Source organism: Saimiri boliviensis, chromosome 10 (assembly GCF_048565385.1).
Source record: "Saimiri boliviensis isolate mSaiBol1 chromosome 10, mSaiBol1.pri, whole genome shotgun sequence".
NCBI classification, from domain to species: domain Eukaryota; kingdom Metazoa; phylum Chordata; class Mammalia; order Primates; family Cebidae; genus Saimiri; species Saimiri boliviensis.
The window spans coordinates 33454597-33482115 of NC_133458.1; the positions used below are offsets into that span (position 1 = coordinate 33454597).

General features: G+C 36.9%; 3 protein-coding genes across 5 annotated transcripts in view; 2 read left to right on the forward strand and 1 right to left on the reverse strand.

The window, feature by feature from the left end:
- Positions 1-414: 414 nt before the first annotated feature.
- Positions 415-16109, forward strand: NDUFA5 (NADH:ubiquinone oxidoreductase subunit A5). Its single transcript, XM_003921033.4, has 5 exons — positions 415-513; positions 840-884; positions 6219-6335; positions 11140-11205; positions 14945-16109. The coding sequence occupies exons 1-5, from the start codon at positions 493-495 to the stop codon at positions 15044-15046; spliced, it is 351 nt and encodes a 116-aa protein (XP_003921082.1). The 5' UTR covers positions 415-492; the 3' UTR covers positions 15047-16109.
- Positions 16110-19334: 3225 nt separating this feature from the next.
- Positions 19335-21959, reverse strand: LOC101037424 (calcium-independent phospholipase A2-gamma). Its single transcript, XM_039472798.2, has one exon. It carries the CDS (start codon positions 21696-21698, stop codon positions 19653-19655), a length of 2046 nt encoding a protein of 681 aa, XP_039328732.1. The 5' UTR covers positions 21699-21959; the 3' UTR covers positions 19335-19652.
- Positions 21960-25538: 3579 nt separating this feature from the next.
- The window catches only part of IQUB (IQ motif and ubiquitin domain containing), a 60963-nt gene continuing 58982 nt past the window's right edge, over positions 25539-27519 (forward strand). For all 3 annotated transcript variants that reach the window (XR_012512038.1, XM_003921034.3, XM_010343553.3), the window contains exon 1: positions 25539-26098. The gene's annotated coding sequence lies outside the window, so the exon portion shown is untranslated. The remainder of the gene's footprint in view (positions 26099-27519) is intronic.

Here is a 27519-nt window from a genome sequence, read left to right on the forward strand (position 1 = left end):
TTGGTTCGTAAGACACAGAGACTACTGATATCCCTGTGCGAAGAACTAACTTTTGCTGCTGGGAGATCAATTCAGAGGATGCTCAAGCTCCGTTACCATCCTCATTTTACTAAACTGAGAAAGGAAGATTGAGAAATGGATCAGCGGTTAAGCAGAGTGCAGGTTCCTACGGCGGCTGGAGTTTTTTGGTAGTTGGGGATGTTTCTCTCAATCTTTGGGCAAGCCGTAAGCACTGGCAGGGACAGCAGCAGACACCTGAAAACCCTTTCCCCAGTCGTCTTCAAGCTTAGCTCTAGGCCTGTGAGCCCATCGCGCAAGCGTCAATTTTTCTCTTTCAGGATGGGCGGAGCAGAGTCTTTGCTCCTTTGGCGATCCTGAGTGGGTGGAGCTAAGCTGTTTCCAGGGTGACAGAGTGGCGACCTCGGTAGTCGATTGAGCAGGTCTGGTCTTTGTTCCCAGAGGGCTGTGCGTCATCGACTCGTCGGCGCTGTCATGGCGGGTGTGCTGAAGAAGGTGAGCCGAACGGGGGTCACTGGTGGAATTTAGTTTGTGGGGTTAGGCAGCACGATAGCCCCATTTCCCGCGGGTGTTAACCCTAACTGCCGCAGGCCTGACGGTCCTTGAAGGGGACTCGTTCTGTATGCCCTACCCGATAGGACAGCTTAGTGGCTCCGCTCGGAGAGTCAAGAGAAAAAGCTCCAAACAAGCGGGACTGAGAGACTAGCAGCTGGCTTTAGACCAGCTTTAGCCAGGGGAATTCGTGATTTTGTATCTCCTTAGCGTGCTGAACGTATGGAAACCGTAGTAAACGGCATGAATCGTGTTTTGTTTTTGAACAGACCACTGGCCTTGTGGGATTGGCTGTGTGCAATACTCCACACGAGGTATGTACCTTTGTTCTTTCTTCGTTCCTGGGTTCCCAAGGAAAACCAAATCCCTGCCACTTTGCTTATTGCAAGATTAATGGGATACAGATATTTAAAGGCCAAATTACAACCCGCGTGAGCTCTTGAGACACAGATGCTATCCACCTACTTCGTTCATCTGATGTCACATTTTTATTTATTCATTTTTGCCATGACCTCTTTATTAAGCGAGTTTTCTTGTTGGCTTTTTCCTTGACATTCTCGTGGCTTCACTTATACATGCTTTTATCAGCGACATCTCACATTTTTATCTCCATTTTCCACCTTTTCTCCCCGCCTCACCGTTTCTTGCTTTGGTAGGTTGGATTACATGTATTTGAGCGTAATGAAGGTACTGCTCCCCTTTTTCTTCTATTTGGGTCTTTTCCATCTGTATTCACAAATGCTTTTGTCAAAAAAAAAAAAAAAAGACAAAAATTTTTGATTCTTCTTGTCCCTTCTATAATCGCACCATTTCTCTCACTTTATAGATAAAAGAGTTATCTGTTTTCTCCAGTTTGTTATTCATCCTTGAATGCACTCAGTCCCCTTTGGCGAGAACTGCTCTTTTCAAGGTCACCAGTGATCTCCATACTGCCAAATCTAATGGTCAGCTCAAATTTCTCACCTTCATTGACCTAATAGCAGTGTTTTTTTTTTTTTTTTTTTTTTGGACATATTTGACACTTTTTCCATCATGCGCTTTCTTTACTGGGCTTCAGGACACTCCCAGTCTTCTGATTTTTTCCCCTACTCTTTGGCTTTCTCTTTTTCTGGTTATTTCTCTTATGCCCACTTTAAAATTTGAGTTATTTGGGATTTAATTCTTGGACCTTTTCTTTTGGACCTGTATTCAGCCACCAAGAGAGAGCAAATCCAGATAGAAAATGGTTTTAAATACCACCTATACACTGATAACGGATTTCCATGTTTAATATTTTCTGACTGAGGTTGACTGTTAGTCACTGAAACCTTGAAAAATGAAACCACAGAGGGGCAAGGGGGAGCTACTGTATTCTAACCAAATGCTGTCCAATAAAAATATTCGAGCATTAAATGTAAGCCATGTTTTTATGTAATTTAAAATTATCTTGGACTAATTTTTTAATGAAGAAAAAGGTAAAATTTAATTATTTACCCTAACACATCTAAAATATTGCCGTTTTGGTATATAATCAAAAAAATTAATGATATTTTATAGTGTTTTCTTCATACTAAATTTTCAAAGTCTGATATCAGTTTGGACTAGCCACATATCAAGTGCTCAATAGGCATATTTAACTAGTAGCTAGTGTTTTGGACAGCACAGTTCAAGAAAATAGAACTATATACCACTTCCCTGTATTTTCTGCCATTCAATTCTATATATTCTGTATGTAATTGCCTTTTCCAACATATGATCTATCATCCCTCTGGGTCTATCTTAAATGCTACCTTTTCAAAATGTGAACCTTCTCTGGTCTCAGCTGAAGTGAATTCTTCTATTACAGAAGAATAATGCCAATACTTAGTGAAACAATGTGTACCCGGTACTGTTCTAAGTTATATATACCCTATGAGGAAGTATTATTATCATTCCCGTCTTATAAATGAGGAATGAAGGTACAGAGAGGGAAATAACTTCTCCAGTGCACCTAAGGAGTGGAGCCAGTATAAACTCAAGCAGTTAGATTCCGGTTAGCACACCCTTAACTGTTGCTAAGTATTATAATATCTCTTTGCTCTATGTATTTCCTCATCCCTGCCAAACACAAACTTATTTTTTCTTTTTATCATTTTTATTATTTTTCTTCTTCAGTATCTTATCCTGTGATATGGTTTGGCTCTGTCCCCATCCAAATCTCGTCTTGAATTGTAACTTCCATAATCTCCACATGTCATGGGAGGTAATTGAATTATGGGGAGGGTTTTTCTCGTGCTATTCTTGTGATAGTGATGAAATCTCATGAGATCTGGTGGTTTTATAAAGGGCAGTTCCCCTGCACACGCTGTCTTGCTTGCTGCCGTGTAAGATGTGCTTTTTGCCCCTCTTTCACCTTCTGCCATGATTTTGAGGCCTCTTCAGCCATGTGGAACTGTGAGTTCATTAAACTTCTTTTCCTTTATAAATCATCCTGTCTTGGGTATGTCTCTGTTAGCAGCATGAGTACAGACAAGTATACCCTATAGTACCTTAAAAATATTGGAGTGTGATCCATGTCCAGCCTATCTTTATATGCAAACAGTGTAGTATTGTGCATGGGAGTACTAAGTACATTTTGCCACTGGTAGTGACTGTCTGGGGCTGGTTAAGTGGTGGTAAAAATAATTTACCGAGATAGTTGAGGTAAGGAAAGGCAGATTTATTAGAGAAAGTATGAAAATACATTGCAAAAAAGCTACTGGCAAATCAGCAAAAGAGGAGTTGATTGCAAGTAGCAAAGGCTTGCTGGGGATCTTAAAAGATGGTGCTTGTGCTGTGTGCTGAAGAAGTCTTCGTGCAGTACTGATAACACCTTGGTTGCAATGAGCTAACTTGCATTTTTCTGTCAGGCGAGGGTCTGGTGATAGCTGGGCACAGGAAGATGGTGAGTTATTTGTGCAGGAGGACTATGTGACCTGGACCTTGAAGAAAGGCAGACTTACACTTTATCTGCTTTTTATTTTTGCTTTCCGCTGTTCCCTTATTAAGACTGCATACATTTTTTTATTGAAAAACAACAACAACAACAAAAAACTGCTCTTTAGGAGAAGCATTTGTATACTTATAATTATTGAAAGACTTATACCTTGAAGGGATCATATCTTGTTTTGACTGTTCTGGTTTATACCTATATTTTAGCATAATGATTAATAGGTATTGTTTCACTGACATAAGTGTCCAAGTTTGGATGATAAACTAAATGTCTACCCTATTCATAACATTTTTTTTTATTTGTTCTATATTGAGCATTTCCTGTTTTCATCCATATTTCTCTAGAAACTGATATATTTTTGTTAGGAAAAATGAAAATTAAAATTAAAAACCTGAATTTTAGGTCAGATAAAAACTTAATTAAAATGCTATATTAAAAACTAGTATATGTATTACATATTTAAATTGGAGAGGATAAGAATAAAAGTATTTATAAATTAACAGTTTAAATCAGATTAAAACTTTTGCATTAAGATACTTTAAAAAAATTGTATATGCATTGTCTATTTATAGTAGGAAGATAAGAATAAAATATATACTTACCAAACTTTAATATGTAAATCCACTTTTCTTTTTGCTAAAATATATATTTTTTTCTTTTTCTTTTCTTTCTCTCCTTTTTTTTTTTTTTTTTTTTTTTAGATCGGGTCTTACTCTTGCTCAGGCTGGAGTGCAGTGTTGCAGTGTTGCAGTCTCTGCTCAGTGCAACCTCTACCTCCTGACCTTTGGTGATCCTCCTGCCTTAGTTTCCTGTAAAACATTTTGTTAAAAATAACTAGGATATTAAAAAGCTGTTTTAGGGAGTTGGGATTATGTGTGATGTACTTTCTTCTTTTTATCTGTGTGTATTGACTGCAGGGAACACATAATAATTGTGATGACTTGATGTTTATTATAGAACATAATGAAAACAACATGTGGTAAAATAGAATGCACAAATGACTGTTAATAGGCTCCAGTAGTTATATCTGCACACAATGGTTGCAGAAATAGAAAAGGAATAAATACTTAGAACCCATGTCTCTTCACCAGGACTTTCTACTGTTAATACCATTTTCTAAAATTAAGAAATGAGGTTAAAAGAACCCCACATGTCGGTGGATAAAATGTGTGTTGTGAGGAATAAGTTGTGGTGTTCTATTGCACGGTAGGATGACTATAGTTAACGATAATGTATGCTGTATTTCAAAATAGCTGGAAGAGAGGATTTTGAATGTTCACACCACAAAGAAAAATGTTTAAGGTGATGGATTTGCTTATTATACAACACATGCATATATTGAATCATCACATTGAAACCCATAAATACATATAATTATTTTGTGTCAGTCAAAAATAAAACTTCAGAACCCATACAATTTTGATTATGTATTACCTGACAAGCTTTACATTAGTATAGTGAAGTACTCTATTATGGAACACCATATTAAATATATAAATAAATAATGGTTAAATATTCAGATTGCTTTTTAAGAAAATCAATTCTTAGAAAGCCCCTTAAAAATTGTGTGTGTGTGTGTGTGTGTGTGTGTGTGTGTGTGTGTGTGTAAGTAAATTAAACTAGGTATTAGCTTCTGTGACTATCATACAATTAAATCTAAAATATTAAGAAAAAATAAAAATTCATTATATATGTATTTACTACTTATGGACTCTTGTAAGGGTCCGTCAAAACAATTTCTTACTAAGGGATTAACTTCTATACTGAAGTTTAAGTTCAGTGTGCTTCAATACATGCTATGCATTGACTCAATTCTCTTGCCACTTTTCTGTTGAACCTTTTATGTGGACTTTATGTTGTAACACATTCATAATCAGAAGCAAGAACACTGAAGTATTATGACTGTATTTACTTACATTTGGTCATACTGATGTAATGCTTATATGTAAATGTTTATTTGCACAGAAATTCAAATAAGAAAAATTGAAAAAAAAAAAAAAAAAAAAAAAAAGAGAATTTTCAGTGCCTAGGGCCTCACTTTGAAAAATACTGATTCAGGCTGGGTGTAGTGGCTCACACCTGTAATCCCAGCATTTTGAGAGGCTGAGGTGGGTGGATCACCTAACGTCAGGAGTTTGAGACCAGCCTGGCCAATATGGTGAAACCCCATCTCTACTAAATATACAAAAATTAGCCAGGATGGTGGTGGGTGCCTATAGCCTATAATCCCAGCTACTTGGAAGGATGAGGCAGGGGAATCGCTTCAACCCGGGAGGTGGAGGTTGCAGTGAGCTGAGATCACACCATTGTGCTCCAGCTTGGGTGACAAGAGTGGAACTCTGTCTCAAAAAAAAGAAAGAAAGAAAGAAAGAAAGATACTGATTTAGTAAATGATTTGATTTCCAAAAAGGTCATTAGCAATAAGTTAGTTTTGTTTCTACTTGTTATCATACTCTTGACTTATCTAGAACTTGTTATACGTAGAAAATACAGAAAGTTCCCACATTTATATACAGGTTTTTCCTAAGTTGTAAAGGTTGTAGATAGGGCACAGACATAAAGAAGTCACAGCAAAGAAGAGTTAATTAAAAAAAAAAAAAACAAAAGTGAGTTTTATTTGTTTTGTCTATGAGTCTTATTCCATTAAGTCTTTGGTAATATTTTAACCTATGGATATTTGTATGGTTTGTCTTTTCAGAGGCTAAGAATATTGTACACAAAGATTCTTGATGTTCTTGAGGATATCCCTAAAAATGCAGCATATAGAAAATATACAGAACAGATTATAAATGAGAAGCTGGCTATGGTTAAAGCGGTAAGTAGCTAAATCAGTTTTCTTGGATTTGTGGTATCCAGTGTAACATTTAACCAAAAAATTTGGTTCCTAATTTTTTGTATATTCTACCCACTTTTCTTCTCTTCTTCTTTCAGTGCTCTTTTCCCGTCTTTGCTCCCTTTTATTCAGCAAACAACTCTTGTTTAGTGAGTGTTTTCTATATGCAGGGCTCTAAAATATATTGGAGTTTGACACTAGGATCAGGCCCTTCCTTGAAGTAACATTGTAGTTGTTCCTTTCACCTTTCTTCCCTATTTAGTCCTTTTGCTGCTTATCTATGGATATATCAATTTTGATCTCCTTTTTCTAATCTTGGAGACCAATAAAAGCAAAAAAGGGGCTTTTTTTTTTTTTCTTTCAAATAAAACTGTCAAAAGACTAGACTGTTACTAAGTAGCAGTTAATAAAAGACTAGACTGCGATTCATACCAAACCATATTGCACTATTGTTAAAATTTCACACAAGCAGTCATTTCATGGACTTACTGGTATTATCTAAAACAGTGTTTAGAAATCTTGAAGGTATAAGCGACTCTAGTCACATATATTTCTTCTCATTAGATTACCAGACTATATAGTTCAAAGAGAATTCCTATCTCCTCTTAGGTATACAACAAAACAATGCAGTTTGTATTATATTGTATTTTGTATTGTGTTATATGATGGATCTCTGCCTGTTACCCAGCCTAGAGTGCAGTGGCATGATCATAGCCAGTCTCAAGCAGTATCCTACCTCAGCCTCCCAAGTAGCTGGGACCACAGGCACTCATCACCATGCAACTAATTTTTAAAATTTTTTACAGAGGCAGAGTTTCACTGTGTAGCCCTAATTGATCTCGAACTCATGGCTTCAAGTGATCTTCTTACCTTAGCCTTCCAAAGTGCTGGGATCACAGGCATGAGCCACCTGCACCGGGTGCCTCTCCCATTTTATCATCATCTTTCAAATAGTCTCAAATGTTTTTAACTTGTTTCTATCTTAAAAGAGAAAAAACTATATGCTTATATTTTCCTTTACTTATTCTCCTATTTTTCTGTTTTCACCCATAGCCAGTTTCAACCAAAGAAGAGTTTACCCTCTTACTTCTTTACTTACTGGTTCTAAAATGCTTTATTCTGCTGTTTATACCACCTTATAACTAATTGTTCTGTTTGTAATTTAATTATACTTCATTACATGCTCCACCGCACAGACAATAATAGAGTGATTTTTTTTTTTAATATGTAAATCTTATGATGGTACAGTTGTCCCTTGGTATCCATGAGGGATTAGTTCCAGGACTCCCATGGATATCAAAATACAGGGATGCTCAAGTTCTTTATATAAAAATGGCATGGTATTTGCATATAACCTGTGCACATCCTCTTTTATACTTTAAATCATCTCTAGGTTACTTATAATACATACTACAATGTAATGCCATGTAAGTAGTTATACTGTATTTTAAAAATTGCTGTATTGTTATTTTTATTGTGTTTTTAAAAATATTTTCCATCTGTGGTTGGTTGAATCCGTTCTTGGTTGAATCCACAGATGTGGATCCTGAGGGCCAACTGTACTGTCTTGCGTAAAATCTTACTGTGATTTTCTGTTCACTGTTTCTCAAAGGCTGAGTTTAAGGATTTATGTGGAGCTGCTTGTATGAAACTTACTTAGCTACCTTTATCTGCATGATTTTGATGTAGGTATGGCCATGTTTGGGAACCATTGTCTTAAAGGGATAAAGTCCTTAGCATGGTATAGAAAGCCCTCCGTGTTCTGGCTCTTAGTTATTTTCTCAATCCTATCCTGTTGCTTCCTGTATACTAACTGTATACTCTATACTTAAGCAGTACTAAACTGCTGGCAGTTCTGTGGTTTCCATGCGTATTTTTTCTGTTCATTTGTATTTTCTGATTTCCTGGAATGCCTTTATCTTGTGTGGTAGTTCTTACTTTTTCTTCATAAGCCATTACTTCCTCTGTGAAATCTTATCTTACTTTCTTAAGTAGAGTTCCACAACTTCCTTACTCTTTTCCATTGTACCTATCACACTGTATTATGCCTCCACCAGCCATAAACTACTTGTGAATGATACTGTATTCAACTTTGTACCCTAAGAATCTAGCATAGTATCTGGCACATAAGGTTCCTTGGAAATGTTTCTTTATCCAAAAGGCTAGATACAACCCCAAACACTTCATAATAGTTGTATCGCTGATTCCTGCTTTTGGTAAAATTGTCACAGACTTTTAACCCTGCATAGAGTCACACACAAAAATCTTCAGTGAATATTGCCATGATTATAAAATACCTATTTACTAAGCCTAAAGTGGAAATAAAAGTACCTTTTTTTTCCTCCAGATTATGACTAGGGAGATAGTAATATCATTTTTGGTGAAAAGTGTTGGTTTGCGTCCCTGTCCAAGATTTTCATCTTAGTTCTGATAATTTGTGGAGTGACTTGGCATATTGCTCATTTTCTCTGTCTCAATTTTATCATCTAATAGTTGGATATAATATTACCCACCTTCAACACTTTTTGTTAGAACTGAATGAGGTAATGTATGTAAAAAGCTTAGTATAGTCCCAAATACATAGTGAGCATTCTGTACATGGTACCGTATCAAGCTTAATGGCATTATACCATTGGTGACTAAAAATCACATTACTCACTATCAGTAAGACAAATTTTGAATTATTGCCTAACACAGGCTTTTTCTAAATTGAAAGTGTTGTTGAACATTCCTTGCCTTCTTTACTTTCACTCTCCTGAGTCTCTTATAACAGTGACCAGCTTCCCTGTTTTGTTTTTTATTTTTGGTCTCATATCTGAGTTAATTCCCTGTTAAAAGTCTGTCTTAAACATGCTCATTTACTTTTTACCCTCTTTTTCCTCTTTGAACTGTGTTTTAGTTATTCACTTATTTAACCAAGAAACATTTATTGAATGACTGTTAAATGCCATGTGTGATTCTGGGCATGGAGGCTTGTGCCTAATTGGCACTGAACAAAACAGATAAAAATCCTTGCCTTCATGGAGATTACATGTTAATGATGGGAGACCAAAAGAAAAAAAAAAAAGTAAAAATTGAGTAAAGAAGTACCTGGTGTGTTACAAAATAGTAAGTGTAGTGAAGGAAAATAAAACAAGGAAAATATGTGCCATGGTGGGGATGGGGGATGTTACAATATGTATTAATTTTCTATGGCTGCTGTAATATTCCCACAAACTTGGTGGCTTAAAAAAATATATGTTTATTTTATTAGATTTCTGGAGGCCAGACGTTAGAAATCAACATCAGGGACCCAAATCAAGGTGGTGGTGTTAGGGCTATGCTTCCTTTGGAGGATATGGGGTAGAATCTGTTCTTGCTTCTTTCAGCTTCTGGTGGCTTTTGGCATTCATTGGCTTGTGGTCTCATCACTGCAATTTCTGCCTTTGTGGTTACATTGCCTTTTCATTTTCTGTATGTAATATCCCTCTGCCTCTCTCTTATAAGACACTTATAATTGCAGTTAGGGACTATCTGGATAATTCAGGAAAATCGCCCCATATCAGCATCCTTAACTTGATCATATTTGTGAAGTCTTTGCTGTATAAAGTTAACAACCACAGTTTCTAGAAATTAATACTTATATATCTTTTGTGGTATTATTTAGCCTATCACAATATAAGTTATTAGTAGTTATTAATAAGGTGTTATTTGAGCAAAGATTTGAAAGGAGTGAAGGAACCAGACATGCAAATACTCTGGGCCATCCAGCAAATACACTGAGGCAGTAACATATCAATCTTATGTTGAAAAACAAAATATATTATTTATTTTTCTCCCTCTTTATTCCATTTATGGGCCAGAAAAATGGCCTGAAATGACAAAGACCTATTTATGTATGTGGGTATATTTACAGAGCATAATTTCTGGCTCAAAAAGGTCATTTTACTAGAAAACAATTCAATGTCATCGAATGTTTTAGGTGCTATATTTACTAAAATTTTGTTTTTAAAAACTTTTATTAAAGAATGATGCACATTAAAAATGTGTAGAAAAAATGACTTTTCCAGAACAACAAAACCCTTGCTTCTTACCCTTCAATTTACTATGTGTAAAGTTAATCACTATTTGGACTTCTTTTTGCCTGTTTTTGAATTTTATAGAAATGGAATCATTAGTATGTACTGTCTTGTACATACTGTGCTCTAGCTTTTGCTTAATACTATGGTTAAGAGAATCATCTGTTATTGCATACAGTTTATTCATTTTTATTACTATGTAGGATTATATCCAAATATTATAATTAATTGATCCCTTATATTACAGATGGTCATTTTGGTTGTTTCTAGTTTGGGGCAATAATTTGTTCTGCTGTGAATATTCTCAAACATGTTTTTTAAAAAATGTATTATGCATTTCTGTTCGGTGTTATGCCTAGGAGTATAATTTCTGGGTCATAGGATAGCATTTATTTTTAATTCTAATGCTCTCAGAGGAAATACAGGAAATAATAAGAAAGCAAAGTGGTATTTTAAAATTTGTTTTAGAAAGACTGAATTTGACATCGTATTTCTGTCCCTTGATCAGCATGTCAATAAACATTAGCACTTTTCAATATTAAGACAAAAAAAGCCAAAAAGTAGCAGAGGTGAAATGAATTTTCACCAAATATTTAGTAAAAAGTAAGAATATGATGAAAGAAAAATTTTATTTTTTAAGCATTTTTATATATGGAATTTTAAAATATAGGATATCAAAACATTCAGATAGTATGCTTGTTTAATTTTTTTTCCCCTTGAAATTATAGGAACCGGATGTTCAAAAATTAGAAGACCAACTTCAAGGTGGTCAGTTAGAAGAGGTGATTCTTCAGGTAAAGAAATAGTTGACTGTTTTGGTGTTTGGTTTCAGATTTTCATTTTTAGAAAGAGGCATACAACTGACATTATCAGAATGAAAGGAAAAGTAAATTTCCTTATTTACATCAACTCATCAAATACGTAAGACTAATCACATACAGAAAATGTGTTGTTTCTAATGTGTATGTTGATTAAGTATTGTTGATGATAGCATGACTTTATGAGCCTTCTGTTAGAAGCCTGGAGTTTGACACTCTTTTTTTGTTTTTGTTTTTTTGAGTTGGAGTCTTGCTATATAGCCCAGGCTGGAGTGCAGTGGCACAATCTTGGCTCACTGTAACCTCTGCCTCCCGGGTCCCAGTTCAAGCAATTCTCCTTTCTCAGCCTCCCAGGTACCTGGGATTACAGGCATGAGCAACCATGCCCAGCTAATTTTTGTATTTTTTAGTAGAGACAGGGTTTCACCATGTTGGCCAGTCTGATCTTCAACTCCTGACCTCATGATCCACCTGCCTCGGCCTCCCAAAGTGCTGGGATTACAGGCGTGAGCCACCATGCCTGGCCTGACACTCTTTTAATTTAATCAGCATGTTCTCCTTGGCCTACCCTTAGTTTAAATTGGTAACACAAGATAATTGTTGTTTTAATGAAAGAAAAACTGTATTTTTGTATCTTAGCTTAAAATTATATAGTTGTATCTTATTTTAAGAGTGTGGCATATTTTTAGTAGGGTAAAATACAGACATTTTGAATTGTAAAATGTACTTTTATTTTTAGTTTTGGTTTTAGGAGCATTTGACCAAGTTAAAAAACAATTGCATAGTATATTTGAGAGCTTAATTCTATATTATTTCCCAAATACCCTGACAAAAAATACTGAGTAGTAAAATGTAAGCATGATTATGAAGAGACTGAGATTAGAAAAATTGTTAACATTATTAATTACATTTAGGATATTTAAATCTTAAATTATTCTGTTGGGAAATTTTCTTCACCTCTCAATGTACCTGCTACTTATAAAAGAGAACAGGCCGGGCGCGGTGGCTCAAGCCTGTAATCCCAGCACTTTGGGAGGCCGAGGCAGGTGGATCACGAGGTCAAGAGATCGAGACCATCCTGGTCAACGTGGTGAAACCCTGTCTCTACTAAAAATACAAAAAATTAGCTGGGCGTGGTGGCGCGTGCCTGTAATCCCAGCTACTCAGGAGGCTGAGGCAGGAGAATTGCCTGAACCCAGGAGGCGGAGGTTGCGGTGAGCCGAGATCGCGCCATTGCACTCCAGCCTGGGTAACAAGAGCGAAACTCCGTCTCAAAAAAAAAAAAAAAAAAAAAAGAACAAACCCTGCAGCTTTATTTTGTTTAATCTGAATTTCAGTTCTTTTCCTTTGATCATAGGTAGCTTATAGAAACAGATAGGTTACTGATGTAAACAGGCTGGAAATACACTATTTTGAGTATTCCATAGTTGATTTTTAAAGCATCTATGGGAAAATAATCATGCCTTTTTTATTAAGTTTTGCATCTTTTTTCCAATTGCTAGTAAGGTCAAACTTTAAAAATATGTTCTTATATTTTATAAATTGTATCATTAATATTTTTACTCTGTCATTTAGTCTTTGTGTTATTTATATATATGTGTCTTTATATAACGTATTAGCCTTAAACTTTTATGAGACTGTCTGCAGGTACTTTTTCTAGCCTGTTTTTGCCTCTCAAATGGGTTTCTTTTTTCCCTCATATGTAGAGGTTTTCAAATTTTTTTTATTTGGTGAAATTCTGTTGTTCCACATCCCCGCCATCCCCATATTTTAGGTTTAGAATGTCTTTGTCTTATAAGCAACTGATAAATATTCAGTTGTTTTATTTAGTTTTTATTTCGTGTATCTTTTTTCAAATGTAACCCTTTCTAATGTTTTCTTACTGTTGATTGAAGGGCAGATAAAAGGAAATACTGGGTAATATTGAAGATTAGGGAGGTATATCAACAACAGACATGATACACCAAATCAAAAGAATTGTTAGATGGCTCTGGAAAAAGAGGAATATAGCATTCAGACAGCTTTTTATGAATGTAGACTGCTTCAGTTATTCAAAGGCCTATTTTCCCAGCCTTTATATTCATTTATCAGATTGGCTATGGTACTAGGTACAGTATCATGGGAACTTGCTGCAAACCTTTTACTGTTGTCCTATACCTATTCCTCCTTTCTGTACCCCTGATTTCACTTTGATCATGACTTTATTTAGTTTATTATGGAATTAAGTTTTAAGGCATATAAAGCATTTTAAGTCAACTGTGCAGTTCCTCACATTCTCATGGCCACTATTAAGGGTAAATTAATTTTAGTAATTTTTTAACCCACTGTATCTATGTTATTTAAAAATATAATCATAAAAATATTGAGATACTGTACATTTTTTATGTGAAGTCATCAAAATCTGGTATGTATTTTACACTTTGCAGCGCATATCAATTTGGACTAGCTGCATTTCAAGTCCTCAGTAGCCATTTATGGTTAGTGGCTAACATACTAGACAGTCCCATTCTAAATGGATAGTATGACAGTGTGTCAGAAGCCAGAGAATAAGGAGGAAATAGGCATCAGAGGCCAGGTGCAGCTGGGTCCAGCTTCCTGAAATATAGCTGATTCTCAGTGATGAATGAGGGCTAGATCCCCTCCTCAAGCCCCACAATCCCTGAAGGAGACTGAGAAAGCACTGGATGTTCAAGAGACTGAGGGCAGAAGGTGGTCAGGGAAGCAGCTATCCTTAGGAAATATTTTATCAGTATTTAAATTATTTTCTCCTTTTGACATTAGTAATACTTCTACCCTGATTTTCATTCATCTCCTCTTTAACTCATTGTTTTTCTTATAGTTGCTCGTAAACATAGATTAACTTTTGGGACCGCTAGTATAAATGGGGCATTATCTTTTAACTGTAGAATAATAATAACCTCTAATATAATCTGAGCACCTATTCTGTGTTTTAATTTCTTCTCTAACAGCCTAACAGGTGTTTAATAATTCATCTTATAGGTTGGCTAGAGTTGGCATAGGTCTTTGTTGTTGTAGAAAAAATATGAAATAAAAAGCTATTTAAAATGTGTTTGTTTATAAGTTGTATTTGAAAGGAAAAATTAAATGAAATATAATTTGATTAAGGATTTTATTCAGTTAGTAAATCTTTATTATACATTTATTGTGTTCTACATTCTGCAGATCACTGTTTTATAAACTCTGGGTCTCAAGTGACTGTGAGTCATGGAATCAGTTAGATGGATAGTGATTAGCATTAAAAAAAATACAGTAGAAAAAAAGAGTATATCATTGCTTGTAAAGATAATGATTTTAAAAATTTTAGTTATATATTTGTAGTGTGGAACCCATAATAAAACATAATTTTCTTACTGTGGGTAAAGTTTGAAAGCCACTAACATAGATGAAAAAACGTATTCCTGATTCTCAAAAAACTTGTGAAACATTAAGATAAAAAACTCACCAACTAAACTTTTAAACACTGTAGCTGATTTCAGTCAAATAGAAGACATCAAAAGATACCCTTTCTTACTCCTGATTGTGTAGCTGTGAGAATTAAGGTAATTTAATTACTTAATGTTCAATTTATTATGGTGGAATAGATTATGAGGTATTAATATGAAATAGTAACTCTAATAGTTAAAATGCGGTTGTTCTGATAAATACCTGTTGAAGAGTAAAATCCAGTGATTTTTAAAAAAATTTGTATTAACAGGCTGAACGTGAACTAAGTCTGGCAAGAAAAATGGTGCAGTGGAAAACATGGGAGCCATTAGTGGAAGAGCCTCCTGCAGATCAGTGGAAATGGCCAATATAATTAAGTGATTTTGGTGGGTTGATGGGAAACTGATGTAATTAAATATTCTGTTCTATTAAGAGTGTGTTTATATTATTGACATAATCAAGAAAACTGATATAGAAAATATCTAGGAATCTGTTAAATTAGTGATTAGGATAATTCGGTCATGTGAATCCATTTTTGATTTGTAGTCACACAAATTATTTCAAAGATGATATTTCTATGAACAGAGACGTCATGGAAAGATTTGATAATTAATTAGAAAAATTCCTACAGATCTTCAATGTAGAGGCCATGATCAAAAAATAAGGTTTCTTTAGTAGTATGTTCAATATATCATTCATTTTTAAAATTATCCTGAAGAAGAAAAGAAAAGGTCCTTAATTATTATGGTCTAAACAATTTATAGATCACTGTTTAAGGTAAAAAATAAGAGTGATATTTTCAAGTGTGATAAAATAGCACAAATGACTGGTAATAAAATTTGAAATTATGGTTAACCTCCTTAACTGTGATCTTACGGGTGTAAAGTAAAATTTAAATATATAGTTATACATTGATTACAACATCCATAATGCCATTTTGTTTTAGTCATTATTTGAATTATACCATTTACTCTGTTTTCTTATAGTCTTAATTTTATTACATTTTGTTGTTACTATATTATATTTGAAAACCATTAAATTAGAATACATTGTACAGTTGAAGAAATTGACTTGGTACTTGAAAGAAATATTTCTCATTGCATAGAGGTACTTGGAAAACCTTTTCCTTTTGTTGTATTTGTGTAAGTTAGTTTTCTGGCCCCTAACCTTTTAATTTTCTTAATCAACCTAATTACATCAGGATAGAGTTAGAATTTCTGTAAAAGAAGAGACATTAAGAGTTCCTGTAATTTATATCTGGCATATGGGTGGGCTTATATTCAAAACATCTTAGTCGTACGACTATAAATTCAAAGTGGAATCACTAAGTAGTTTGCAGTATGTTTCTAATATAAGGGTAGGTGGGTATAAAAACAAGACAAATGCTGTTCAGGGAAAGAAGTTGGCAAGCTTAAAATTAAACAAAAATAAAATTACATGTGTTTTGCCTTTTCTTCCTAGCTCTTTGTCATTTCTAAATACTTGGTTAAATTAAACGTGGTATCTCTTTCCTTCATAGATAATATTATACTTTTGTGGGGTTTTTGTGTGTGTGTGTGTGTGTGTGTGTGTGTGTGTGTGTGTGTGTGTGTAAGCATATTTGCTTAGAATGAGGAAAAAAATGATATTTTTCCTTCTTTCCAGTATACTTCTCCCCTCACAGAGCTGTAACATGAATACTAAATAAGTATTAAATAAGGTACATTCTTAAGAGGTTAGAGTGCAAGAAGGCTCCTTCTGGTGGGGAAATGTTAGAGGCGGAGTTAGAAGCCCTGGGGTTCTCATTCTGGGGTTCTCATTCTCATGGTTCTAGTATCGTTAACTCAGTGACTAAATTAGACAAGTTTGGCCTGTTTCTCAGAATGGCCTATTTCTAATGCTGTAAAAGAAGTAGAATATGATTTATAACAACATTTTCATTTCTAAACATTTCTTGAATATATATTTATTAAAACATGATCCTAAAGTGTGTTTGCATGGATACTTTCAAGGTAATTTTCTAGCCAACCATTTATTTTCAGATCCTTTGGGAAACACAGAAACAAGAGGGCTTGCTGTGTTTTTGTCATACTGTCAGTCCCATTTCTGCCATGATTCTTGGGCATCTTTTATGTTTCACCAACAGTGTTACTGAACTTTGTTGCAAACGGGGACCTTACTGGTGTTTGCATTAGAAATGCTAGTTGTAGAATAATAGTCATTGAAAAATAATACTATAAAAATAATAGCTAATGTTTGTTGAGACTATAATATGAATCCCAGGCACCATTATATGAATGCCAGACTAATTTCACTCATTAAACCTGCACTGCAACCCTAAGAATGATCCTGCAAATTATCTTCATTTTCCAGATAAGAAACCAGAACCCCATGTGAGTAGTTTTTCCCTGCAGTTATGCACGTTGGGGCTTTAGGGATTCTGAAACCAAGAGATGATTTAATAACAAATCTAAGGTCACATAGCTAGTAAGATGTGAAGCTAGAGTTTGAACCCAGGCAGCCTAGTTCTAGAACTGATACTCCTGTTACGTTATTTATGACTGTGCTTGAGATGTTGTCACTCCTGCCTGTGCTGTATGGGCAGAACCAAATGAACCTAGATCCTGCTGTCTTTTTCCATCAAATATCTGTAAAGAACAAATATGAGCAGATGTAGTGAACTGGATTTCATTTTGTGCAAAGAGCTGCATATTGGTAATAGGCAGATTATATTGATGGGATAGGTATCTAAAAGGTATTGCAATTTGGTCCTTGATTCTTCCTCCTGTCTCAGTTGCTCACACAACCTTACACCTGATCGTTTTTTCTCCTTCAGTGTTTTCCCAGTTGCTTCCTATAAACGTCCAGGTTAAGTCTCTAGCAAATGAATCTTTTATTCAGGGATCTTCAGTGTTTTGAGTGGCTACTAAACTAATTTGAATAATTTTCAGAATGGTCTACTTCAGTTCTCCTCATGGGTTTCATTCTAGTTAATCACCATACTCCAGATATTTCAGAAGAAAGAGAAGCTAATCAGTCTGACCTTTGCTAAGAAAGAAGAAATGGCAACAAAGTTGATGTCCCCTTTCTCCCACAGTGGGACTTAGTGCTGACAATTCCAATCTCTTGGCATTCTTTCCTTTGGGATGAAATTGGCTTATATTTAGGATAACTAAATATAGCATAATTTATCATTCCACTTGGAATGATTTTGAGTGAAAATAGTTACACAAGGATAACAGATATACACCATGACTGTCCTGGGCTAATAGGATATATGGCACCCTAGTGGAGTAAGGCTCAGGTCTCAAGTTTGCCATCTTTCCTACACCAGTAGATCAAGTAGTCTGTCATCAGAATAGAATGAATTGATTCCTGCAGTAGCAGTTTTGTGCAGTCAGACCTCAGGTTTCATTGTGTCCGTTCACTCTCCCTCATTCTCCCCTCTCCTTCCCTTTCCCTCAGAATTAGGGGATGGAAAAAAAGGGAGCTTATATTTTATTGTCGATTTTCTAATCCTAGTCAGAGGAGGGAAGCTAATGAAGCCAGTAACTATTTATTAATGTTATCTTTTTTAAAAAGGAGATAACAATATATAGGAAAATTCCTACATGTAGGCTGTCAGCTTTTTCTTTTTCTTCCCATCCTCTATGATTACGTAAACAAACAGAAGTTGACACCCTATGCAAGTATGTTGTGGGGTATAGGATTAAGCACCAAATTGCTAAACATAACTCAAATATTTTGGATCTGCTGAGTGCTGTCTTCCCATTAAAACTAAGTATTCAAGGGCAGGCACAGTGGCTCATGCCTGTAATCCCAGCACTTTGGGAGGCCGAGATGAGCAGATCACTTGAGGTCAGGAGTTCGAGACCAACTTGGCCAATATGGTGAAAGCCCGTCTCTGCTAAAAGCAAAAACAAAAAACCAAAAACTCAGTGTACAATGAGATTGTAGCCTATGCTACAACAATAGTTTAGTAATGCCAATTATTTTAGACAAAAGTAAATGAGGCTACCAGTTGGGTTTAGAGGAGGTTGATGTTTTGTTTTAGACAAAATTCACAGGAAATCACAGTGGGAATATGATAAGGGGTTTGAATGATTAATGGGGACAGGAAGAATTTACTTGAGAGCTCCTAGAGATGAGCCAGTATTCAAGACAGTGAAGTAAAGTAGTGAGTAATGTAGTGATTTAGCATGGGTTATCATTAAATCCCAGTGTCTTTTTTTTTTTTTTTTTAACAGATTACTTAAAAAGTTTATTTTCGTTAATGATAGGAATATTTTCTCAGTAAGTTCAAACCATTTTATAACAGGGAGGGATAAGCTAGTGTTAGATCTAGAAAAGTTAATACAGCTGAAATTTCAGGGGGAAAAAGTAGTTGACTGGAACTTCACCTATCCTTTTTAACCAATGTTAAACACATCTGAATAGAAAACTGTATCTGGTTCTTTTATATTCAAATGTAAAATATTTTAATGGAGAAAATTCCATTTTTCTTCATCTATTTAGATGCTATTACAATAAAGGCAGTGTGGACTGCAGAACGTAGCTAGTGAGAATATCAGGTAATGTAAATTTAAGAAGAAATTAGCTTTTCCATATGAAATAAAATCAATGATCACATAAATTCAACATGATAATGAGGACTAAAGTAAAAATACAAAGTACAATATAGCTTTCAGTTTCTTGTTCAGCACATATATTAATAAATTTTCAAACATCAAACAATATAACACCAAAATTTACTAAAACCACAGTAAGATTACTAAAGCTTAGTTAATTATTAACATCTTAAAAGCCTAATTCCCATTATGAATTCTGTAATCAAGAATATTCTCTCTGCTGTGCAAGCTAGTCAAAGCACCATCTTTTTCAGGATTCTCCAGAATTCATAAGTATTTTAAAGTTAAAACAAGTTGAACCCACAATTCCTTATTGAATTTGGTGAGTCTTCTGAACAGGCCTTCATTTATCAGAACATATGCATATACTGATCACAATTTTGAAAAGAATGGAAGGCCTTCATACATGTCCGTTTTTAATTTTATCCAATCATTAATTTTCTGCAGAGTTGTTTTTTCTTGACTTAATATTTTTGCAACTTTTTTCATTTTTTGTTCATTTCTTTCAATGTATTTCAACCCTTCCAACTGCAGCTGATCCAGCTTTTCATTTCGACTTTCATCTAGAGGTATGTTTTCACACATTACAGGATTGAATCTAAAATAGGTGTCAGGAGGTAACAGGCCATCAAGCATTATATGGACTTCTTCTGTATCTGTAGCACTGTTGATAACATTAGAAAGTTTGGTTTTCAGGCTTGTGTGTGTCACCGTGTTTCTCACATCACTCTCATAACGTCCAGTGCCCAAGGATACTATGCACTCTAATGGTACATCTGGCCAAAGACATTTACACTCATGCATAGCTAATGCTGAAGGGTTATTCAGAAGCAAACCTCCATCTTGATGAAGATCATTTCCCAACGCATATTCTGCAAAGTAGCCTGGAGCAGCAGATGAGGCTCTAATGGCCTGCCACATTTTGTACTGACAGCCTCCCAAATAATGAGAGTTGATTCCAGGAAAATGACCATAGTTTCTGAACACAAAAGCTTTTGGTGTTATCCCTCTATTTACTATGGTACTTACAGCAGCTACCTTAGGACATGTGGGGTTTCTTGCTGTTTCAATCATCAGTGCAGATCCCATCCTATCCTTAAGAATGTTTTCCCATGTTTGACTGTCATAAAATGCATGGCTCCAACTCATTTTGACTGTTCCAACAATGACATTTTGTGAAAATACATCTGATCCCAATTTTCGATAAAGTTCCTCACATTCATCCAAGGGCATATGAAACAACCCCAACATGAAAGCTAATATGGCACCTGTACTAACACCACAAATGTAATCAAAGAGCTGATGAACTGGCTTCTGAGTAAGTTCAACTAATTTTCGTAGGGTCTGGAGAGCAACCACGCCCCTTGTTCCTCCACCATCAATTGTGAGAATTCGGATTCTTCTCCCTTTCACTGGATCCACGTAGCCAATTAAGGCCAAAATTTCTCTAACTGCAGCCTGAAGAGTTTCATCCTTAATTTGTCTCAGTCGTAATAAATATGGAATAATTTTTTCCTTGACAGCCACTCCTTTTCCTTCTGGAAATTCTAGAAGATGAAAAGTCAGTTCTTCAACCCTAGTAATGCAGAGCTTTGGGTCAGTTGTTCTTCTTAATGCCTGAACTAACGCCCGGGTCCTATTATCAATACTCACTCTTGCAATAATCTTTTCTCGCTGAAGAGATAAACGCTTTTTCTCCTCTGCATTTCTGTCTTTGCTGACAGCCTGATCAGTTTTAGCAGGCTCTTCTTGTTCTTCTGACTGACTCTTTGAATCATACTTTAATTTGGGGACAAGTCCACCAATATAACCTCCTACTAAAGCTTGTACACCTTCCGTGGGACGAGAAAGAAAGTTAGCAATACTTTGTTTAGTTGAAACTGGAAGAACATCAGGTATCGCACCAGGACTCACAGGCTTGTCCACAGTATCTAAAGATTCTGAGCCTGGCTTATCAGCCAGGATGGCAGGATCTGGAGAACTTACTTTCCTCTCTTCAACTTTTTTATCTTCAAGTTCTGATTCATCCTGGAAATGTTTATTTTCTTTTTCTTGAGACATGTTTTCTTTATGTTTGAAATATGAATTAATATGATTTGACAAAAAGTAGAATGACTCTCCAAATTTTGTGGTTATAGTATTTGTGTAATGAAAAAGACTGTGTTTACCTGTATCTTCTTTGTCTATAATGTGACTTTTCTCTTCTGAAAAAGGACTCTTTTCTACTGATTTGTCACTATATTTTTTCAGAGATTTGATGGCTTGTTTAATGTTTTCCTGTTTTAACCAGCCACTATCTGATACTTTTCTTAAAATTCGAGAACTTGGCTTAAATTGAACTAAACGTGAAATCATTTCATTTTGATTGCCAAAAACAGCCTTGGAAACAGAGTTCAAAGTACTTTTAATACGGGACATACGAATGTTCACTTTTGTAAGTCCCTTGGGAGCAGACGTGCTAAGTTTCAGAATTCCAATATGTAAACCATGGTTGCTTGGCGAGTAACAGTGCTTACTGCAAGAATGTGCTTCACTTTTGGTCCATTTACATCTCACTTTGTTTGTATGAAAACCTCTTTGTAGACTGATGTGACTTATCCTCCAGTAATGCTTAGGTGAGAACAAGAAATGCAGCTGCTTGCTTCTCTGCTTCCCACAAAGGCTTCTTGCATTACGGGATGCAGGCCACAGTCACTAGGGCGGCGGCGGCGACTCGCTTGTTCCCGGCATTGACGTCCACTCCGGCCGGCCTGCATCAGCTGAGGTTTCAACACAAACACTCACGCAGCTGCCGGGTCGCCGCCTACTCAGCCCCGCCAAATCCCAGTGTCTTAATATAAGTGTATTTTTCATTCATACTGCATGTGAAAGGAGGTTTGGCAAGGAGTGCTCATGGATATACAAGGAATCCAGGCTGAGCATGGGACCATCAACACATATTTCCCTGAACATGGTGGTGTTGGGGAAATGGAACATGACAAATTACACGTAGAAATGAAAGAAAACCAAGGTTAAAAAATTTTTTTACTGCCACAAAATTTATGAATTGAACTTGCCATGCATAACTAATAATTTTCAAATTAATCTTTAGGTTTACATTAGCAGCTAATTTTTTTGTGGTACAATTAAATGTAATTTATGATAGATTGGCTTCTGAATGTGATTAAATGAAAAGCATTGCAAAAATTTCTATTTTGGTATTTCTCATGATCCTCAAGTGCTTTGTTTTACGTGAATCTTTTAGTTTTTCTAAAGAGTATTACTTCTTTATTACAAAATATTGGCATTTTAATCTCTCTGTAACTAGAGGGTGAATTCTTTTTCACCAGAGTAAAACAGGTCCACAATCCCTCATCTAAATTCCTAACTTCATAAATCTCTGAAAATAAAGCTTTTTCATAACTCATTTGGCAACCAACCTCATCTGAATTACGTGAGGTTATTTGTGGTATTTATCCCACTTTAATGTGAATATGAATATATTTTGCCACAGATTTATCAATGTATTTGATTCTGAATTGCTTCCTCAGACCCTCTGAATGTGTTACGTAATGTAAAATATATGCCCACATTTCCTTTCAGAAATCTGAAAAATTCTGAATGTCAAACACATCGGTCCCAAAAGGTTTCAGAAAAGGGATTATGGACCTATATTTCCAGACTCTTAACAAGTTCACAAGGCAGTATTATGATCCAAATTTAATATACATAGACAATTTTCAAAACAAAAATTTTCAGGTCCTTAGTTTTCTAAATTTTAATATTTAAAATTTCATTATTCAGTTCAGTCTGGAGTAACAGGAAATATTTTGACATGCTTGATTTTATTAAGCCACTAGGTGGCATCTTTGTAAAAATAAAAGCACATCAAAAGAAATGTTTATTACATAAATAAATGCTGAGATGAATGAAAGTTGATGTTTCATGAGAAATACAAAGTCATTTGGTGCATAAGTCCTGAAAAAAACGTCTAACTTTATCGTGAAAAGGAAAATGGTATTGTAAAATTACTCTTCCACTTTTGGAGTTGAGAAGCTTTTCCTATTGGTTGTTTTCATTCAGTTTGAGTATAGATTTATTATGTAACCAAACTACATTTGTGTGTATGTGTGTGTATGTGCATGTGGGCAGGATTTTGATAGGCTAATAACCTTTCCAGGTTCCACAGACTACTCAAGGAAGCATAACTATTAAGTTAGGTTCCTATTTAAGATTGAATTGTATAAAGTCATCCTCACAGCAAACTACAAACGAAAACGAAAACAAAAACAAAAACGAATAGTGGACATCAAATCACATTTAACACTGCGAGACACTGGAAGTTCTCTCCTACCAGTTTTTCTTTCCCCATCTCCTGACTGGAATAAACTTACTGTTTGCATATGGTCTCTAACATTGAGAACAGTAAATGATAGATTTTAAAGAGGAGACCCAGAAGAGTGAATGTTTAAAATCAGTGGAATTTTAATTAGTAGCAGAATGTAAGATAAATTATGATTTTGGAGATGGGAGTGGATGACTGTTCATAAAATCTTACCTGCACACCTCCACACCTGGTCTACCCAACCAAGAAAGGCTAATTAACGCTAGTGGTTACTTCAATGCCCACTTTCCCCTTTTCTTTTCTTGAATGTGTGGAAATGATTAAAATGCATTTACTTTTACTTAACGTCATTATTAAAACAAAGCCAATTTTATCGGAAAATATGTATTTCACTATTCTAGTAAAAATATATTTTAAAACGAGATGACTAAAAAAATGGACACCACAAAGATATTGGAGAGATCAGAGTGCAATTTCAGCAGAACAGAATAAATAGATGAAGACAATGAACATTTATGAATAAGGGAATGGACCTGTACTAATTTTATTAATCCTTTAAAAATATCAAAGCATATTAAACAGTACAGTAAAAGTGGTTAAAAATCTGGGACCTGGAGTTAAATTGCTTGGGTTTAATTCTAGTTCCTTCATTAAACTTTGTATGCCTTAGTTTTCTCATTTACAAAATGGATCTAATAGCAGTTTCTCCCTAATAAAATCGTTGTAAGGATTAAATTAGAAATCTATGTAAGGTGCTTCGTGACAATTAATACCTAATAAATGTTATGTGCTATTATGAGATAGCAACGTGTAGTTTGTTACTAAATTTCCAAGAGAAACTTAGTTGACCCGATCTTCAGTACTATCCTGTGTTTCTTTAAACATTTTCTTTAGTCTGTGCGCGGTGGCTCACTCCTGTAATCTCCAGCATTTTTCGAGGCGGATTGCTTGAGACTAGGAGTTTCAGATCACCCTGGCCAACATGGTGAAAACCCGTCTTTACAAAAAAAAAAAAAAAAAAAAAAAATTAGCCTGGGGTGGTGGCGGGCGCCTGTAATCTCAGCTAATCAGGAGGCTGACGCAGGAGAATTGCTGGAGTAGGGAGGTGGAGGTTGTAGTGAGCTAAGATCACACCACTGCGCTCTAGCCTGGGCGACAGCGAGACTTTGTCCAAAAACAAAACAACGACAACAACAAAAACGATTTATTGATATATTGATGTACAAAATTTAGTTTATTAACTAATTTAGTGATTAACAAAAGTTCTGCTTCTAAGGAGAATTATTTGACAGCTACTGTCTCCCATGTCTCTCTGGCTGACGGGAAGCTGAGACCCAAGTTGTAAATTTAACAAAAGCAAGTAGGCACCTGCTGTTATACACGTGCGTTCTCCTTTTGACAGTTTTGCGCCTCTGACTTCATACTAATGTTTTCTCTCTGATTTTTTATATCTATAAGATTAAATTGCTGTCTGGTTTAGGGAGCTGTGCGCTTTCACAAGTGTTAAAGATCTTGGAGAGGTTACTGTCCTGATTCACTTTGGCATCTAGGTAACCAGCTGAACTTTTAAAAATGCATTATCTATTCAAATGTAAATGTTTTAGTCTTACTGTTTAAAAATAAAAGAGTAACCTCTATCATGTTTGCATACAAAAAAAGTCCCCTTCGTCCGAGGCACGGTGGCCCTCCGCCACCGCCTCCGCCTCTGGCTCCTCCCCTTCCCCGTTCCGCATCCCTCCTTCCCGCCCGCTAAGCCTCTGGCTCCTCGCAGTCTTCCTGCCGCTTCCCTTCTCCTCGCCCACTCGCCGCTGGCACCGCCCCTTCTCCTTGCCGGGTCCCTCCTCTCCCCACTCGCCTCTGGTCCCTCCCCTTCCCCCTGCCGAGTCCATTCCCCGCCCCCTCGCCTCTAGCCCCGCCCCTTCCCCTGCCGCGTTCTTCCTCCCTCCACCTTTGCCTGTGGCTCCTCCTCTTCTCCCTGTCGCGTCTCTTCCCTGTCCCTTTACTTCCGCTCCTCCCTGAATCCTGGCTTCTGCGTCCTCCCCTTTGTCCTGCCACGTTCCTCCTCCCCATACCGTCACCCCTAGTTCTTCCCCTTTTCCCTTCTGCGTCTCCGACAATCTCCTTCACTTCTGACTCCTTATCCTCGCCTGTAGCTCCTCCTCGCCCTGCCCCTCACCTCTGGCCCCACCCCCTTTCCTCTGCCGCGTTCCTCCGTTGCAGGGCCCCCCCGCCTGCCTCCTCTGGCTCCTCCTTCCCCACCCCGGTCTTCCATCCCGATCCCGCCCTCCTCCTCTGGCCCCTCCCCTTCTCCCTTGCCGCGCTCTTCCTTCCCGACCCCGCCCCACGACCGCCCCTGTCGTGCCCTGGCCGGAAGAGGTGGTGCTAGGGCCGTTGCTATGATACGACCAACAACGGAGAAAGCGGCGAGTTTAGAAGCTGCTTCTTAGGAGGCTGGGCAAGCACTTCGGCGAGAATACTTATGTTTCGTATACAGGTAGGAGGACAGCTGCTGATTGCGGCCTCCTGGCCGGACGCTTAGACCCAGCCTAGAGCCGGTGATAGCCGCGCTGGACTCTGGGTTCTGTGTGCCGGGCAGCGATTCCCGCCTGGGCTCCTGGAGCTGCCTGGTCCGGGAGGAATGTTCCGCCTTGACTTTTAAAAACTGTGCGAAGCAATCGAGCGCGGTGTCTCACGCCTGTAGTCCCAGCACTTTGGGAGGCCGACGCGGGCGGATCACGAGGTCAGGAGCTCGAAACCATTCTGGCCAACATAGTGAAACCCCGTCTGTACTAAAAAATAAAAACACAAAAAATTAGCCTGGCGTAGTGGAGGGCATCTATAATCCCAGCTACTCGGGAGGCAGAAGCAAGAGAAATGTTTGAACCCGGAAGGCGGAGGTTGCAGTGAGCCGAGATTTGTGCCATTGTACTCCAGCCTGGGCGACAGTGGGAGACTGTGTCTCAAACACACACACACACACACACCCCGTGCGAAGCGTCTCATCTTTCTCTGCTCCTTTTCTGGCTCCGCCCATCTTATTTGGGACTTAGCAGCAGCATCAAGCTAGAAGGTACACCTCACCCTACACCCCGAGTGCTTATCACAGTAATTGCATAGAAGATGTGTGCATAGCTCAAATCTGGCACTAGAAGACTTTTAGCCTTCCGTGGCGACCATTCTCCTAATAAGTCGAGAGATTTTAGACTTTCGTCACCTGGCACTCTCACTCCTTCCTCTCTACCCTTGGTCTTTGCCTCTTAACAAACTTAAAAATTCAACAGACCTATCTGGTAGAAGGCAAGACTGGATCCCTGCCTTACTAATTATACTAACATTCTAAATATATTAAGCTTTAAATGGTAGGGCATGAAATGTATTGTAGGTGAAAGGGGAACTTTTTTGGTGGGGGGACGGAGTCTCGCTCTGTCGCCCAGGCTGAAGTGCAGTGGCACGATCTCAGCTCACTGCAACCTCCGCCCCCCGGGTTCAAGCAATTCTTCTGCCTCAGCTTCCTGAGTAGCTGGGACTACAGGTGTGTGCCGCCACACCCAGCTAATTTTTGTATTTTTAATAGAGACGAGGATTTCACCATGTTGGTCAGGCTGGTCTCAAACTCCTGACCTTGTGATTCGCCTGCCTCACCCTCCCAAAGTGCTGAGATTACAGGCGTGAGCCACCGTGCCCCGGCCAAAGGGGACGTTTTTTGTGTGCAAACATGATAGAGGTTGCTCTTTTATTTTTAAACAGTTAAGACTAAAACATTTACATTTGAATAGATAATACATTTTTAAAAGTTCAAATAGTAAAAAGAATGAAGAATAATCCGCCATCTACTCACCCCATCTCCAGGCCAATGGGGTGTTCTAGACATACACAAATATGTAGATGTACCTGTAGCATTGTGCATACTCTTTT